The sequence below is a fragment of the Thamnophis sirtalis genome, unplaced genomic scaffold, assembly GCF_051295495.1.
Source record: "Thamnophis sirtalis isolate CommonGarterSnake01/CBP01778 unplaced genomic scaffold, rThaSir2_p1.2 scaffold_13, whole genome shotgun sequence".
Lineage (NCBI taxonomy): Eukaryota > Metazoa > Chordata > Lepidosauria > Squamata > Natricidae > Thamnophis > Thamnophis sirtalis.
Window position 1 is genome coordinate 10522125 of NW_028261393.1, and position 15708 is coordinate 10537832.

At 46.2% G+C, this 15708-nt stretch overlaps 1 protein-coding gene across 1 annotated transcript in view; it reads left to right on the forward strand.

Annotated features, from left to right (window-relative positions):
- Nucleotides 1–470: 470 nt before the first annotated feature.
- The window catches only part of LOC148043044 (FXYD domain-containing ion transport regulator 7-like), a 29622-nt gene continuing 14384 nt past the window's right edge, over nt 471–15708 (forward strand). The window contains exon 1 of the mRNA XM_087727795.1: nt 471–697. Coding sequence (XP_087583921.1) covers nt 673–697 — 25 coding nt within the window. The 5' untranslated portion in view covers nt 471–672. The remainder of the gene's footprint in view (nt 698–15708) is intronic.

Here is a 15708-nt window from a genome sequence, read left to right on the forward strand (position 1 = left end):
CCCACGCCCCCCACCTCGATCTTCTGGCTGTCGTAACCCCAATACACCAAGATGGCTTTATTGGTTGGGTAAGGGGTGAGGGTGGGGTTCCATCCAGAATGACAAACGTCAGCCGCGGCCGCAAGTAGCCTAAGCAGAGGTAGACTGCTCCTGTGCCGGGAGGCTCCCCCCGAGATTTTCGGCCAAAGGAGAAAGCCAACCGCTGCGGATAGGTTCCCATCCTGATTTACTGCGGAGGGAGCGGTGTCCGATTCGGGGTGGGGGTGGGGGGCTGGACACACCAGAAGGGGGCCTTGGGAAGCAAGACCCCTCCCCGGGTGCCTTCTTAGCCAAGGGGGTCGCTTTGAGTTCTTGAGAAGCGGAGAGATCGGAAGCCAAAAGGTCTGAGATTGGCTGCTGCCCCCATCCCCCAAACTCCCCCACCCCGTGGAGACGATCCCTTTCCACTGGTCCTTCCTTTCCCACGTGAAGCGGAGAGAGAGAGAGACTGAGAGACGCGAGCGGCGGAGGAGAAGGGGGGCGAGCGACGGACGCGCTGGGAAAGGAAAGCCACCCCCACCCAATCCCGCATCTTCGCTCCCATCTTATTTCTCACCCGCCCAGCCTGGCCGTGCCGCAGTCGCTCTTTCGCTCCGGATCAAACCTCCTCGGGAGTTGCAGCATCCCCCCACCATGATCACCCCACCGCCGCATCAGGGTGAGCCGCCTCCCTCCCAGCCCCGCTCCCCGGGGAGGCAGACAAGGGATGTGGAAGGGGGGGGGCACACCGGGATTCCCTGGAGGGGGCATCCCCCACCACGCTCCGCCAGGCCAGTCATTCCTTGCGGAGGGGGGCTAGTGGGGGGGGGGGCTAGTGGGGAGAAAAGGGGGGCTGAAGCCTCATTTTTTGGGGTGGGGGGATTGGGATCACTCAACACCCGCGTTATAGGCGTCTTCCTCCCCAGAAACGAGGTGGGAAAAGAGAAGTGGCGTTTAGGCATCTCTGCGCGGTTAATCCGGAGGAAGGCTGGCGCTTTTCCCCCCGAACCGCCGGGATACTACTCCGAAGCCACTCCGGAATAGCGGAGCCGGCGAACAGCGCGGTTTTCCATTTGGGTGGGTGGTGGGTGGTATTGGGTTTGTTTGTTTGAAGACTGCCCCCCCCTGTGGTTTTTTCCCCCTTCAAATTCCTTCATTTCTTTTGGGTGAGGGCATTGGGGTGGGGGTTTCCTTCTCTTTTCCCGCAACTTTGCAGGATTTTTTTTAAAAAAAATAAAATCACTGCAACTTTCCCTTGGGTCCCCTTGGAATGGTGGGAAGGGTCTCTAGGGACCAGAGGGGCGGCTGTTGCAAAACTGGCTTAGGTTAGGCGTGGTTTGCCGACTAAGGCTCCCTGAATTGCCTCGGGGTATGTAGGGGGTCCGCTGTGGTGCAATGACCCATAACTGGGATTCCCCCCCCCCCAATTGGTTTGGGTGTGCTGGGCACAGGTCTGCTGCGGATTGGGGTGGGAGAAAGTGGTGCCTTCCCAGCGAAAAAAAAGCATCCCCCAGGAATGCAGTTCACACGACACATTTAACCAAGTCAGTTTAAAGACTTAACAGCTTTGTTCGTTTGTTTGTTTTGCTCACTGGTCTAAACTGGGTTAATTCCTTGGCGGCTTAGCTTCTGGCTTGTCAGAGGAATGGTTCCATGTTTTATGTAGGAAACAGACCAGGGGGTTCATTCAAAAACTGGGTGAGGGATGTTGTGGGCATGCAGACAAGTTGTGTGCAGAGAAGCAGGGCTTATGCAGTGGACACTGGCAGGTGTGGCTCAGTGTGTGTGTGTGTGCATGTGAGAATACATATAACTACTTGCTTAAATATATATATATCTGAGGATGGTAAGCTGTTTGTTTGCTCACAGGTAGCTGCAGTGGAGAGGAGGCAGGTGCTCAGTGGTAGCCTTCACTCTCCTCTGGCACCCTCCGGGGAATTGCTGCAGGGGCTGAGTTTGCTGGATGGGTTTGCAGGCACAAGCCGGTTCACTGCAGAACTGAACAGCCTGAAGTCATTTCTTCTGCAGCTGCTGTTTGACTGACAGGCCCAGGGATGCTGCCAAGAGAGGAGGCTGGAAGTGGGAGGGAGGGAGGGAGGTAGACACCTTGATGGCCCTTGGTTTGCAAAAAGAGGAGATGCCCCCCGCCTGCTTGGGCCAAGGATTTGGGCAGAGCCAGGGATATGGAGCTCAGCCTTCGTCTGTGTGGCCTGCTCACAAGCGCCATAGTTGTGGTTATGGCTTTTGCTGTGTGTGTGTGTGTGGGTGGGTGGGTGGGGGAGGTGGATGAGGGTTGAGGAGACCAGAGGCAGTTGCAAGCTGATGTGGTACAGAGATGAGCTATGCGCCTACGAGGAATGTACATAGGGCAGTAGGCACAGAGATGGGTTTCCAGCAGATCTCTTAGGAATCTGGCACGAGGGGCTGAACTGATCGGCTGAAGGATAAGATCAGATGAAGGCAAAGTCATGAAGGCAAGCCGCAAACAGAGGTTGCTGAGACATGTCTCTACCACATTTAGGTAAGGAAAGGCTTTGTGATAGTTAGCAATAGCAATAGCAGTTAGACTTATATACCGCTTCATAGGGATTTCAGCCCTCTCTAAGCGGTTTACAGAGTCAGATATCGCCCCCCACAGTCTGGGTCCTCATTTCACCCACCTCGGAAGGATGGAAGGCTGAGTCAATCTTGAGCCGGTGAGATTTGAACCGCTGAACTGCAGATAGCAATCAGCTGAAGTGGCCTGCAGTACTGCACTCTAACCACTGCACCACCTTGGCTCTTCTTGATGAGCTGTGGTGGCGCTGTGGTTAGAATGCAGCATTGCAGGCTAATTCTGCCAGCCGCCGACAGTTCGATCCTGACTGGCTCAACTTTGACTCAGCCTTCCATCCTTGTAAAACGAGATGGTTGTGGACAATCGGTTGACTCTACAAACCACTTAAGAGAGTTGCTGCAAAGCACTGTGAAGCGATATATAAGTCTAAGGGCTTCATCATGTTGAAGAGGGTTCTTTCAATAAAAATAAAGACATTCAGTTCACACACACACACAAAAAAGTCTAAGGGCTCTTGCTATCTTTTGCACTGACCAATGCACTGCAGAATTTCAGGGCAAAGAGGAAACTAAGTCCTGAGTGAGGGAGTTGGAAGCTGCCATGCTGTGACATCCAAATCAATAGCAATAGCAATAGCAGTTAGACTTATATACCGCTTCATAGGGCTCAAGGAATCCTCTTTTGCAAGCTAGGAGGCCACCCACAAAATGGGCTTGGAAACCTGGGCTGCCTGCAGTTGTGGTGCCTGCATCGATGAATGGAAGTCATTATTATTTTTGTCACTCTTCCTACTGGGGGGGAGCTGAACAGGGCCAGAAAAACCAAAGCTGTTAAATGGCTCTGAATCGCAGATGGGGTGGGTGGGTGGGTAGGTGGGACCCTAGGTGAGGAAAACTGTGATTGGCTGCATCTCCCACGTTTCACCCAACCAAACTCTTCCCCGTTCCTGTTCGGCTTTGGTGCAGTTGTCTCTGTGTGCACATATCCTGCTGTTTGTATGCGTCTGTGAATGGTCTTCCTGCTGGCTTGTCTTTTTTTCGTTGAGTGGGTGTTTGTGAAAGAATGAAGTCTGTGCTTCTCTCTGTGTATGTGTGTCAGTTTATAATACGACTTGCTGCGTATTTGGGGGCTGATCCAGCAGCTTCCCCAGGTTCTCTGGAGGGTTAGAGGGATACCCGTCAATCATCTAAATTCGTGGTTTAGCCCATAAGTTAAGACATTGCAGGGGAACATAAAGACAATTTCCCTCCTGCGCTTGCTTCTGTCCTGAAGGCACCGCACATCTCTTGAATGAGCCTCGGTGAGATGGCTGAACGCTTGATACCCCTGGGAGAAGATTTAATTCTCAAGGTTTGATTCTCTGGTCTGAGATGGAAAACATCAGAGATTGCTTTCTCACAATAGGCTATCCTATGACAACGATCTGCTTGCTTTTATTTCTTTCTTTATTTATTAATCGAATTGCTTACTTCCCACCATTGGGCACACAATAAACAAAACAGCCAATATATAACAGCTAAAAAAACAACAACAACCCTAAACCCCACAATTGTTTGTTGTTTGCTGCACAAATCTACCTCTTCTGCTTTGCAAACTGTAGTTAAGGCAGTGGTGGGTTGCTATCGGTTCGGAATGGTTCGGCCGAACCGGTAGCAGCTTTGTGGCCTGAGTCGCTGCCAGTTCCTGCCATGCTCCTGAATCGGTTTGGCACCTTGGCTTTTTTTGCCTTCTGCACATGTGTAGAACAATTTCCGTTGTACTGCCCGTGCGTGCAAAGTGTGCATGCGCACGGGCCGCATCCCTGAGCGAACCAGCAGTAGCGGCTGCCGGAACCCACCACTGAGTTAAGGGCATAGTTTGCTGTAGGAATCCAGTTAGTTGTGGTCTGTTCCCGAATCTGTGGGTTACAAAATTAGGGGCTTCATATGTGACCATTAAAGCCGGCGCTTTAATGAATGTCTGTTTTTCCTCAATTTTAGCCAAATCATGTATTCCCTCCCCCTCCCTCCAGTCTTTAAAAATAAGTTATGGTTGCATCCACATAACGTGTGGATCAGTTACAGACTAACAGTTACATACAAAGCAAGTAAAATGGATTAGAGTTGACATTCATTTCTTTCATGGCAGTTTAGGGTTGATATGGTATATAAACCATTTCATTAGTTTGTACTGCACAAACAGGGACAATGAACTAATTCAGGAACCAGGAAAATTGTTTTGGGGGAACAAGGTCTATCAGAAGAGTGAATGGCATCTTCTTCTTTTTTATCCCCATAATTAATATTTCAGGCATTATCTGTGAGCATTGATGTATACATTTTTCCCAAGTGATGCATGATTATGGAGGATATTGGGATTGTGCAAAGGCCATCCATTTTCACACTCACAAATTCACTAATTATTTGTTGGTGGGGCCATTGAGTTTATCAAACTTTAAAGCAATAGCACTAAAGATTTATATACCACTTCACAGTGCTTTTACAGCCCTCTTCTAAGCGGTTTACAGAGTCTGCCTATTGCCCTCAACACTCTGGGTCCTCCTTTTACTGATCTCGGAAGGATGGAAGGCTGAGTCAACCTTGAGCTGGCCAGGATCGAACCCGTGGCAGTGAGCAGTGAGTTAGCCTGCAATACTGCATTCTAACCACTATGCCACCATGGCTCTCTATGAAAGGATATGTTGTCTTTGACCTGTGTGATTCACAGTGGAAGGTCTTTGGAGTACATCTCTTCTGCTATAGGAGCCACTCAGCATGGCCCCCAGTTGTATCAGAAGACTTATTTCATTTATTCATGGAATTTTCATGCTGCCCTCCTCATTAAAGGGTTTAGTGGCCTACTAGGATACTAGTCACAGAGTGGATAAGTTGCAAGGGGACATATCTATTCGTGATAGAAGAATGGCTACATTTGCAAGTCACCCATAACTTGACTCCACCTGTTAACTTGCTTGCTGGCTTTGTTTACTACAATCCATAACCTAGCCAAGTTGACTGGTGTCATATAGCAAGCCCAGCCATAGAAATGTCTTCCTAGGACAAACTAACCAAGCTTGCTATGGTTGCAAGATGGTACCCACTAGTTCTTAACTATCCTGGCTAAAACATGACCAGTAAGGCAATGTTTCTCAATGTTTGGCATCTTGAAGATGTGTGGACTTCAATTCCCAGAATTCTGGGAGTCAACGGTCATGTGCAAACAGGATGTGAGAACTTCTTAAGCCAGCCTCCCTCAGCAACCAAGAAAGAAACCACTTAACTCCATTTCGCAGAATTAAGGGTACTTTTACTGGTTATGAAAAGATAGCAGCTAAGCAAAGCAAGATCTGAGGCAACAACGCGCAAAATCATAGATATCAATATGTGACCCAACCCCACTCCCCCTGGTAACCCCATCCCATAGTCCAATCTGCAAATCCCTCAGGTGTCACGTGAGTTCCATCTTCAAAAAGCATCATCAGGTTGGTATGCAGGACAGTTGGCCTTGGCGGGCCTATCCACTGTCCCAGCATGCGCAGTAGAAGGTGAGAACAAAACTCCCTTTTCACAATCTCTGCTGTACTTAAAACTTCCCTTCCCAAATACCATGCCTCCCCCTCCCCGTTTCAATGGCAGCCGAAAGCAAGAAGGGAAACAGAGGCTGACAGAACTAATATAAGATGTCAAACTAGGTACTCAAATCCTCCAGGTCAGGGGTGTCAAACTCAAGGCCCAGATTCGGCCTGCGGGGTACTTAGATCTGGCCCACATGGGTGCCCTGGAAACAGCAAAGGACCGGCCCGCAATGCTTCTGGCAGCGAAAATGGGCTCCTGAGCTCCGTTTTCAGCTGCCACAGCCTCCTGCAACCCTCTGCCAGTAAAAACTGAACTCTGGAGCCCATTTTCAGTGGCAGAGCGCTTGGGCTACCACAGATGCCCCCAACAGGAGTGATGTTTGTTTGTTTGTTTGTTTGTTTATTTATTAGACTTATATACCGCTTCATAGGGCTTTCAGCCCTCTCTAAGCGGTTTACAATTTTTTTAGCAAATTGAGTCAGCAACTTGCCCCCACAGTCCGGGTCCTCATTTCACCCACCTCAGAAGGATGGAAGGCTGAGTTGACCTTGAGCCGGTGAGATTTGAACCGCTGAACTGCAGATCACAGTCAGCTAAAGTGGCCTGCAGTACTGCACCCTCAAAGCTGGCCATGCCCCCACCCCGGTCAAACACAATTCTGATGCAGCCCTCAATGAAATCGAGTTTGACACCCTGCTCTACGTTAGCAATAGCAATAGCAATAGCAGTTAGACTTATATACCGCTTCATAGGGCTTTCAGCCCTCTCTAAGCGGTTTACAGAGTCAGCATATCGCCTCCACAGTCTGGGTCCTCATTTCACCCACCTCGGAAGGATGGAAGGCTGAGTCAACCTTGAGCCGGTGAGATTAGAACCGCTGAAGTGCAGATAACAGTCAGCTGAAGTGGCCTGCAGTACTGCACCCTAACCACTGCGCCACCTCGGCTCTTCTACGTTGATCTCAGTCATAGAGAACTGCTTCTTTTTGGCATCATGTCATTTCATACATTATGGGTCGAGGGGAACCTGGCTTGGTATCAAACCACAGGACTGCAGAACCTGGTTTCTGAAGTAACCCATTTTCGAGGCAGGGATGTTCATGAAATCATCGCCTAAGCAAAAGCTGAGATCTGAAGAAGCCTACCAAGCTAACCAAACTTCATATAATGTGTGAACGCATTGGCAGTCCAGTAACAGTTGTACAGCTTGGAGCATCACATCAAATAGTTTGACTCTTTTACCAAGACCGATAAATAATATATTTTAGATTTTTTTTCTCATTTTACCAGACCTGATCAACTAAAAAAAAATTCTAGCTACAATTATAAACGCTACAGTGAAATATCTCAAAATGATAAAAACAATAGCTAAAGTAACTCACAATTGTCAATCAAACCTCCTTGAAGATAGATGTCAGTAAAGTTTGATTAGGGTTTTACTAATCAAATAGCCAGCCAAGTAATTTAGAGCAGCATATTTCCCAGGGCTATAATCAAATTAACACAGATGCATAAAAATAAATGATCTAAAATGCAGTCAATGAGTCTGATTTTCTCTGCTTTGGCACCCATTGAATAATAGATGGAATTCCCCACAAAGAATGGGGGAAGTTTAAACTGCTTAATTTCTAGAATTTGCTATCTGCTGCACAGTTTTAAAGGTGGAGAGGAATAGAGTAGCTCCATTAGTATCCCCAGAATTAACTCTTTGCAAAGGATGAGCCCCATTTGAGAGGGGCCAAGGTGGCGCAGTGGTTAAATGCAGCACTGCAGGCTACTGCTAGATCAGCAGGTCAGCGGTTCAAATCTCACCGGCTCAGGGTTGACTCAGCCTTCCATCCTTCCGAGGTGGGTAAAATGAGGACCCAGATTGTTGGGGGCAATATGCTGACTCTCTGTAAACCGCTTAGAGAGGCCTGAAAGGCCTATGAAGCGGTATATAAGTCTACTGCTATTGCCATTTCAGAAAACAAAAAGGAATATTCAGCCTCTCCTTCAAGTGGTGCTTAAATTGAAATGCTAAATGCTTCTTTTAAAACAAAAATAAATCAGGAAAAAAAAAAGGTGAAGCTGTTTTCTTCCAACCTTATGGTGGGAGGAAGAAGCTCATTTCCGCGTCTTGATTGACAGGTTCTCCAAAGTTTCAGACAAGCCATTCCTCCTAGCGAGCAATCTTGTGATGTTCATTCTGCGGTGTTCCTAGGCATGGTGGCCCCGAAGACAGTTTGAGAAACGTATGTCCCTGCTGTGCGGGTTTGATGTGATAGACGCAGAGGCCTGGAGGGCACAGTCAAAAAAATGTCAAAGTGACAACTGCAGTGGTGTGATCAAAACCCTGCCTGCTTTTTCCTTTTTTTAAAAAAGAGAGAGTTTTGATTGCACCATCCGTTGACACTTGATTACCATATTCTGTGAACAGCTCTGGATATGAGAATTAGCGCTCACCTCACACCCTTTTCACGCATCCATGGAACATAGTTTCTTGCGGTATAAGGCGCTTGGCTTTTGTGTTTAGGAAATTTCCTTTCCTTTACTCCTTTTATGAAGCTGTGGTGGTGCAGTGGTGAGGATGCAGTACTGCAGGCTAATTCTGCTGGCTGCCGGCAGTTTGGCAGTTCGAGTCTCACCGGCTCAAGGTTGAGTCAGCCTTCCCTCCTTTCTGAAGTTGTTCATATGTGAGCCCAGATTGTTGGGGGCAAGAGGCTGACTCTGTAAACCGCTTAGAGAGGGCTGTAAAAGCACTGTGAAGCGGTATATAAGTCTAGGTGCTATTGCTATTGCAGTCTGACTCTGCCCACTGCTAGGAGTTCGATCCTGACCAGCTCAAGGTTGACTCAGCCTTCCATCCTTCTGAGGTGGGAAAAATGAGGACCCAGATTGTTGGGGGCAAGAGGCAGACTCTGTAAACCGCATAGAGAGGGCTGCAAAGTGGTATCTCTAAGTCTAAATGCTATGGCTATGAGTTGCAATACCTGGTGCTGATGTAGCAATAGCCATAACACTTAGGCTTATATACCACTTTACAGCCCTCTCTGAGTGGTTTACAGAGTCAGCCTTTTGCCCCCAACAATCTGGGTCCTCATTTTACCCACCTCGGAAAGATAGAAGTCAATCTTGACTTCTGGTGAGATTTGAACTGCTAAATTGCAGTCAGCCGGCAGTCAGCAGAAGTAGCCTGCAGTACTGCACTCTGACCACTGCACCACAGTGGCTCCTGTATGCCCATTGCCAGGGGTGCTGTAGAGTCACAAAAATTAAGGTGGCCATGCTGGTGTGACAGATATTATGCCCAGACACACCTATGTATTATCTTTCTCAAACAGATTCCTATAGACGCAATGGATCAATTTCTGTAATTCCTTATTAGCTAAAATAAACCCTAAATACAAGTTTACAAGAGCTCATTGTTCAAAGTTACAATGGCACTGAGAAAAAGTAACTTATGACTGTTTTCCACACTTGTGGCCACTGCAGCATTCAGAAGCTTGCAGTGAAGGTGGAAGTGTGTGTTTGATACCAATGCCAAAGTTTAGTACCTATACATTTGTGTATACCATAACAAATGGTCCTGTTTTTTCTTTTCTGACAAAAGAATTTTTATGATCATGGACCAGTCACATTCCTAATAATTTTCCAGCCTGCTCCAAAGTTTCCTGTAATGCTGTTGTAAGGAATAATATTAATTGCTTACAATATCTATCTTTAACGTCGTTGATAATCTTCATGGTATTTCTGAAATCATTTCGGAAGCCTAAATATCGCCAGAACTCTGGGTGATGTTTTGAACTATTTTTGACAGTCAAGGATTCAAATTTATTTATTTATTAGACTTATATACCGCTTCATAGGGCTTTCAGCCCTAAGCGGTTTACAATTTTTTTAGCAAATTGAGTCAGCAACTTGCCCTCACAGTCCGGGTCCTCAAATGTGTTTGTTGTGAAGTTCAAACTGATCCGTTCTTTTGCTTCTGATATGGCAGGACAATTCTCATTTGTCAGCGTGAAGATATTAAACATTCTTATCAAATCAATCTATTATTTGTATATTTTTTCCCCTCTTTTTCTTCCGTTCAGTGATGTCCGATTCTTAGAGGCTGCCTAGAAAAGTCCCTGCAGGTTTTTTTTTTTTTGGCAAGCTTTTTCAGAAGCGATTTGCCATTGCCTCCTTCCTAAGGCTAGAGAATGTGAGTGGCCCAGGTTTACACAGCTGGCGTCTTGTCTAAAGTAGGACTAGAACTCACAGACTCCCAGTTTTTAGCTTGGTGCCTTAACCATTAGCTCAGAAATTGGCTCTCATTTGTACCTTAAAAAAAAACTTCAAACCCTCACCTATTGGCAAAAAAAAATCAGATTAGGGAGTTTTGTGATGAAGAAGATGTGGGAATGATTCAACAAAAGTCCCTTTAGCACACTAATTTCTTTTAATCCTAATCTGGACTCAGCGCATCCTGAGGCCAATCCTGTCTCTAAGCAATTCATCACAGGGGCTAAATTTGAATATGAACTAATGGACTTTCAATGACAAAAAGTAAAGGGGATTATCAAGGAAATTAATAGGGAATTAATTTTTGTTAAAAAGGTAAAGGTTCTCCCGCACATGCGTGCTAGTCGTTTCCGGCTCTAGGGGGCGGTGCTCATATCTGTTTTTAAGCCAAAGAGCCAGCACTGTCTGAAGACGTCTCCGTGGTCATATGGCCGGCATGACTAAATGATGAAGGCGCATGGAGCGCTGTTACCTTCCCACCAAAGTTGGTTTCTATGTTTCTACTTGCATTTTTGACATATTTTCGAACTGCTAGGTTGGCAGAAGCTGGGACAGGTAACAGGAGCTCACTCCATTATGCGGTGGAAGGGTTTCGAACCGCTGAACTGCCGACCTTTCGATCGACAAGGTCAGCGTCTTAGCCACTGAGCCACCGCGTCCCCATAAGTTTTCTTAGGTGAAGCCAAATTATTTCAAGTGCTACACAGGTACTCCTTGACTTATAACCATTCATTTAGTGATTGCCTGAAGTTGAAGGGGCTGTTTTTCACACTTACGACTGCTGATAAAAATTCAGCTGCTTGGCAACTAGTTCATGCTTAAGGGCAGTTGTAGTGACGCAGGGTCATGTGATTATTTTTTTGTGACTTTCCCGCAAGCGAAGCCAATGGGAAAGCCGGATTCACTTAACGGTCGTGTTACTAACTTAACAACTTCAGGGTTTCATTTAACTGTGGCAAGGAAGGTCGTAAAATGGAGCTGAACTCACTTAACAACTGTCTGGCTTAGCATCAGAAATTTGGGGCTCAATAGCGGCCATCCATCAAGGATTACCTGTTCCATTATACCCTGTTTCCCTGAAAATAAGATCTTTCCGGATAACAAACCCAATTGGGCTTTTGAGCACATGTGCTAAAATAAGCCCTCCCCTGAAAATAAGCCCTCCCCTAAAATATTTACCTGCATGTGCAGCCGGTCCCAACCATTTCCTGGGGGGGGGGAGGAGGGAACATGCCCCTTGCACTTGCCATCCATGTTGAACAGCCTTGTAGAGTCCACTCCCGCAAACCCTAGCTACCGCATTGAAGAGCCGAGGTGGCGCAGTGGTTAGGGTGCAGTACTGCAGGCCACTTCAGCTGACTGTTATCTGCAGTTCGGCGGTTCAAATCTCACCGACTCAAGGTTGACTCAGCCTTCCATCCTTCCGAGGTGGGTGAAATGAGGACCCTGATTGTTGGGGGCAATATGTGACTCTATAAACCGCTTAGAGAGTGCTGAAAGCTCTATGAAGCGGTATATAAGTCTAACTGCTATTGCTATTGCTATTGCTATTATCTTAGTGGCGGATGCAAAAAGAGCAACGGGCCCAGTGACGCTAGGGCTGGCAAGAGTATGCCAGAAACAGAGGCAGAACTTTGCAGGCCGAGGTTAAGGGGCCTCCTGCACCTCAAAAATAATAAACGCCCTTGTATGATATACAAGGACAATAATGAACATAAGCATACTTGATGGTTGATGGGTGGAATTATACATAATTGAAAACAGTGGTATACAAATATGAATGGTTGGTAAATCTCTTTCACATTGGGATCTGTGATTATATAAAGGTATATTGTTATTGAACAGACAATCAACAATGTAAGGGAATTAGGTTTATTGGGAAAATAATATTAATATTAATTGTAATTGAATATACACTGTGCAATGCAAGTGAGGTATTTAGTTATATTAGATGAAAAATCTGTGATTGTAAATGTAATTGAGAATATGGATGCAAAAAGACTTGTAACCAAACGACATGCTGTATGTAATGGATGAAATCAGTTTTTTTAAAATATTGTTTTTTTATTTTATTTTTATGTTTAAAAAATAAAAAACAGTAAATAATGATGATGATGATGATGATGATGATGATGATGATGATGATGATGATGATGATGCATAATACACCAGACATCACACTGGTTGAGAAAAACAAGGTTACAATCATAGATATTGCAATACCAGGTGATAGCAGGGTCGATAAGAAGGAATATGAAAAAATCACAAAATACCAGGACTTAAAAATAGAAATTCAATGACTATGGCACAAACCAGCAGTGGTAATTCCAGTGGTAATCGGCCCACTGGGTGCTATTCCAAAAGCACTGGAATTACATTTAAAACAGTTAAAAATTGACAAAATCACCATCAGTCAAATGCAAAAAGCCGCACTGCTTGGATCTGCACGCATATTATGAAAATACGTTACGACGTCCTAGGCCCCTGGGTGGGGCCCGACTAGTAATCAATGCCAAATCCGGTGAAACAACTGGCCGCTGTGATACAATTGTATAATACCTAATAATAATAATAATAATAATAATAATAATAATAATAATAATAATAATAATAATAATAAGCACCCTGAAAATAAGGCCAAGCGCTTATTTCAGGGGTCAAAAGAAAATCAGACTCTGTCTTATTTTCGGGAAAATACGGTAGTATATAAGTGGCAGCCACATCTCTCTTGGTACCTATAAGCAGGTGTTACCCCTGAGAGTTGTTTTACCCCCAAGAGAAACTATCTTAAGTTGTTGTCAGATTCAAGATGCACATTTTCTGATTCCAAACATCTCCTGCTGCCTCGTGTTTGACCAGTCAGCATGCCAATCACAAAAAACAACCCCCAACCCATCAACAACTTTTCATTTTAAGGTCTTGGGATGGGCTGGGCTGGAGCCACCTCTGCCACATCCAGACTTCTGAACCTGGTTCACACCTAGCAAAAGGTGTGAAGCGTGTTGCAGCATTGCAGAGTATCCGGGTGTTTTTTTCCCCCCCTTGAGAGGCAGAGACGATCGAATGACGGTGTGTCACGATGTGGCATGGTGGAGAAATGAAATCCAGGGGGCAGATAATGCCACCGGGCTTTCCCTGGCCAGGCTTTTAACAGCAAAAATAAATAAATCTAATACTCTGCTCTGGGAAATGCCACTCCCTTTTCCCCTCTCTCTCTCTCTGCTGCATCAGACTGTCTGCAGAGTATTTCTCTGGCTGCCTTCCAGATCTTTCTTGTTTGGAAAGCTCAGCTGCTGAGTCTCTTAGGGAGAACTTGTCCCGCACCAAAATCCCAGCTGATGCCTGGATTTCTTGGAGACCGCAGATGACAGGAAGGAAGAAAAATCCCAGAAGGGTCTCTAAATGTTCCAGAGCACATCTCAAGACAACAGCGGGAGATTTTTTTGTGGGGGGAGAGGAGCAGGCTGAACCAAGGGCCAAGGTGGAATAAAACTGAGAGGGAATTGATGGATGGTGATTAGAAGGAGTAGGTGGCTCAGTGGCTAAGACACTAGGCTTGTCGATCAGAAAGGTCGGCAGTTTGGCGGTTCGAATCCCTAGGACAGGCCTCCTGCGTGAGCAAGGGGTTGGACTAGATGACCTCCAAGGCACCTTCCAACTCTGCTACTGTTTAGGACCCTAGATTTGGGGGTGAAGTTTTCTGCCAACAGTTTGCCTTGGAGGCAGCCCTGGGAAGAACTTCAGCATCCTGCTTTCTCCTGACTTTGCCTGTTCCTAACTCTGGCAGCGGATTTCAGGCGCTGCGCCGGCTTTATGCAGTATCCCGTCTCCATGGCAACTCCCCCCTCCCCACCATCCTCTGCATTGGAGTTTGCATTATTCAACCGCAGTCCCAAGCAGCTGCAGCTTGCCCTCAATCTTGTCTTTAGCACTTGGAGGTTTCTCCCGACTTTCTTATTTATTAATTATTCATTAATCAAATTCACAGAGCCGGCCCCTCTCATGAAAAGTGGGTGGAGTGCAATAATTATCTAGGCTGCAGTTAGTTTTGGAGACGGGACAGTGTCTCTGTCTCTCTCTGTCTCTGTCTCTGTCTCTGTCTCTGTCTCTGTCTCTGTCTCTCTCTGTCTCTCTGTCTCTGTCTCTGTCTCTCTCTCTCTTGAATGAAGCAAAGGCAGTGAAGCTCGGGTAGGGTTGAGAGGTTCTGGAAGGGGGTTGAGGGCAACTTTCTCTGCAAGAACAGTAAACCAGCATTGGTTAGTTGCGAAATCGTGTCCAACCCATCGTGACCCCATGGACAATGTTCCTCCAGGCCTTCCTGTCCTCTGCCATCCTCTGGAGTCCATTTAAACTCATGCCGACTGCTTTGGTGACTCCATCCAGCCACCTCATTCTCTGTCATCCCCTTCTTCTTTTGCCCTCCATCATTCCCAGCATCAGGCTCTTCTCCAGGGAGTCCTTCCTTCTCATTAGGTGGCCAAAGTCTTTGAGGTAGGGGGAGGGAAGTAAATATTTGTAAAAGGTTTTTTTTTTCAAAATTTTCAATTTTAAAAAAAAAAGATATCCCCAAAGAAAATAAGGCCCTGTTTTATTTTCGGGAAAACATAGTAGTAACATGGTTGTTAAGTGAATCTGGGTTCCCCATTGACTTGCTTGTCAGAAGATAGCAAAAGGGAATCACATAATCCTGGGACACACCAGTGGTCATTTTGTTGTTTATAATCATGGCTAAGGTGAAGATTTCCCCTAGTTTGGGTGAAAGGCCGGGGAGGGAAGCTGCCTTTGCTGCGAGATGCAAGAATTCTAAATGGGAGAAGAATTTTCATGGTTTAGCCTGAAATTAGGATTATGCCTGAGATGTTATGAATGGGGCAAGGGCAGCCCTGGTGGTGAGAAGACAGACGGGAAGCCCTTGGAGGCAAAGGCTGGATGCCTGGAGGGTGTTTTGGCCAAGGAGCTTTCTATTAAATGTCAAGAATGTTCTTTTCTATGCCCTTATATAGGGATGCAAGAAGAAATGTTGGCAAAAATAGGAATTCAGAGGAAAGAGGTGGCCGATGAAACTCCTTTGCCTGGGAAAAAAATTGGCTACAAGGAATAGGATGGATTGGGAGAACAGGGGAATCAGAGGAGGGCTGCTGATGTGTTGAAATGAATTCTGGGATTCCCCCCCCCCCCAACTTCCCCATTGGAAGGACATTCAGCCAAGGAAGAATAGCAATAGCAATAGCAGTTAGACTTATATACCGCTTCATAGGGCTTTCAGCCCTCTCTAAGCGGTTTACAGAGTCAGCATATTGTCCCCAACAACAATCCG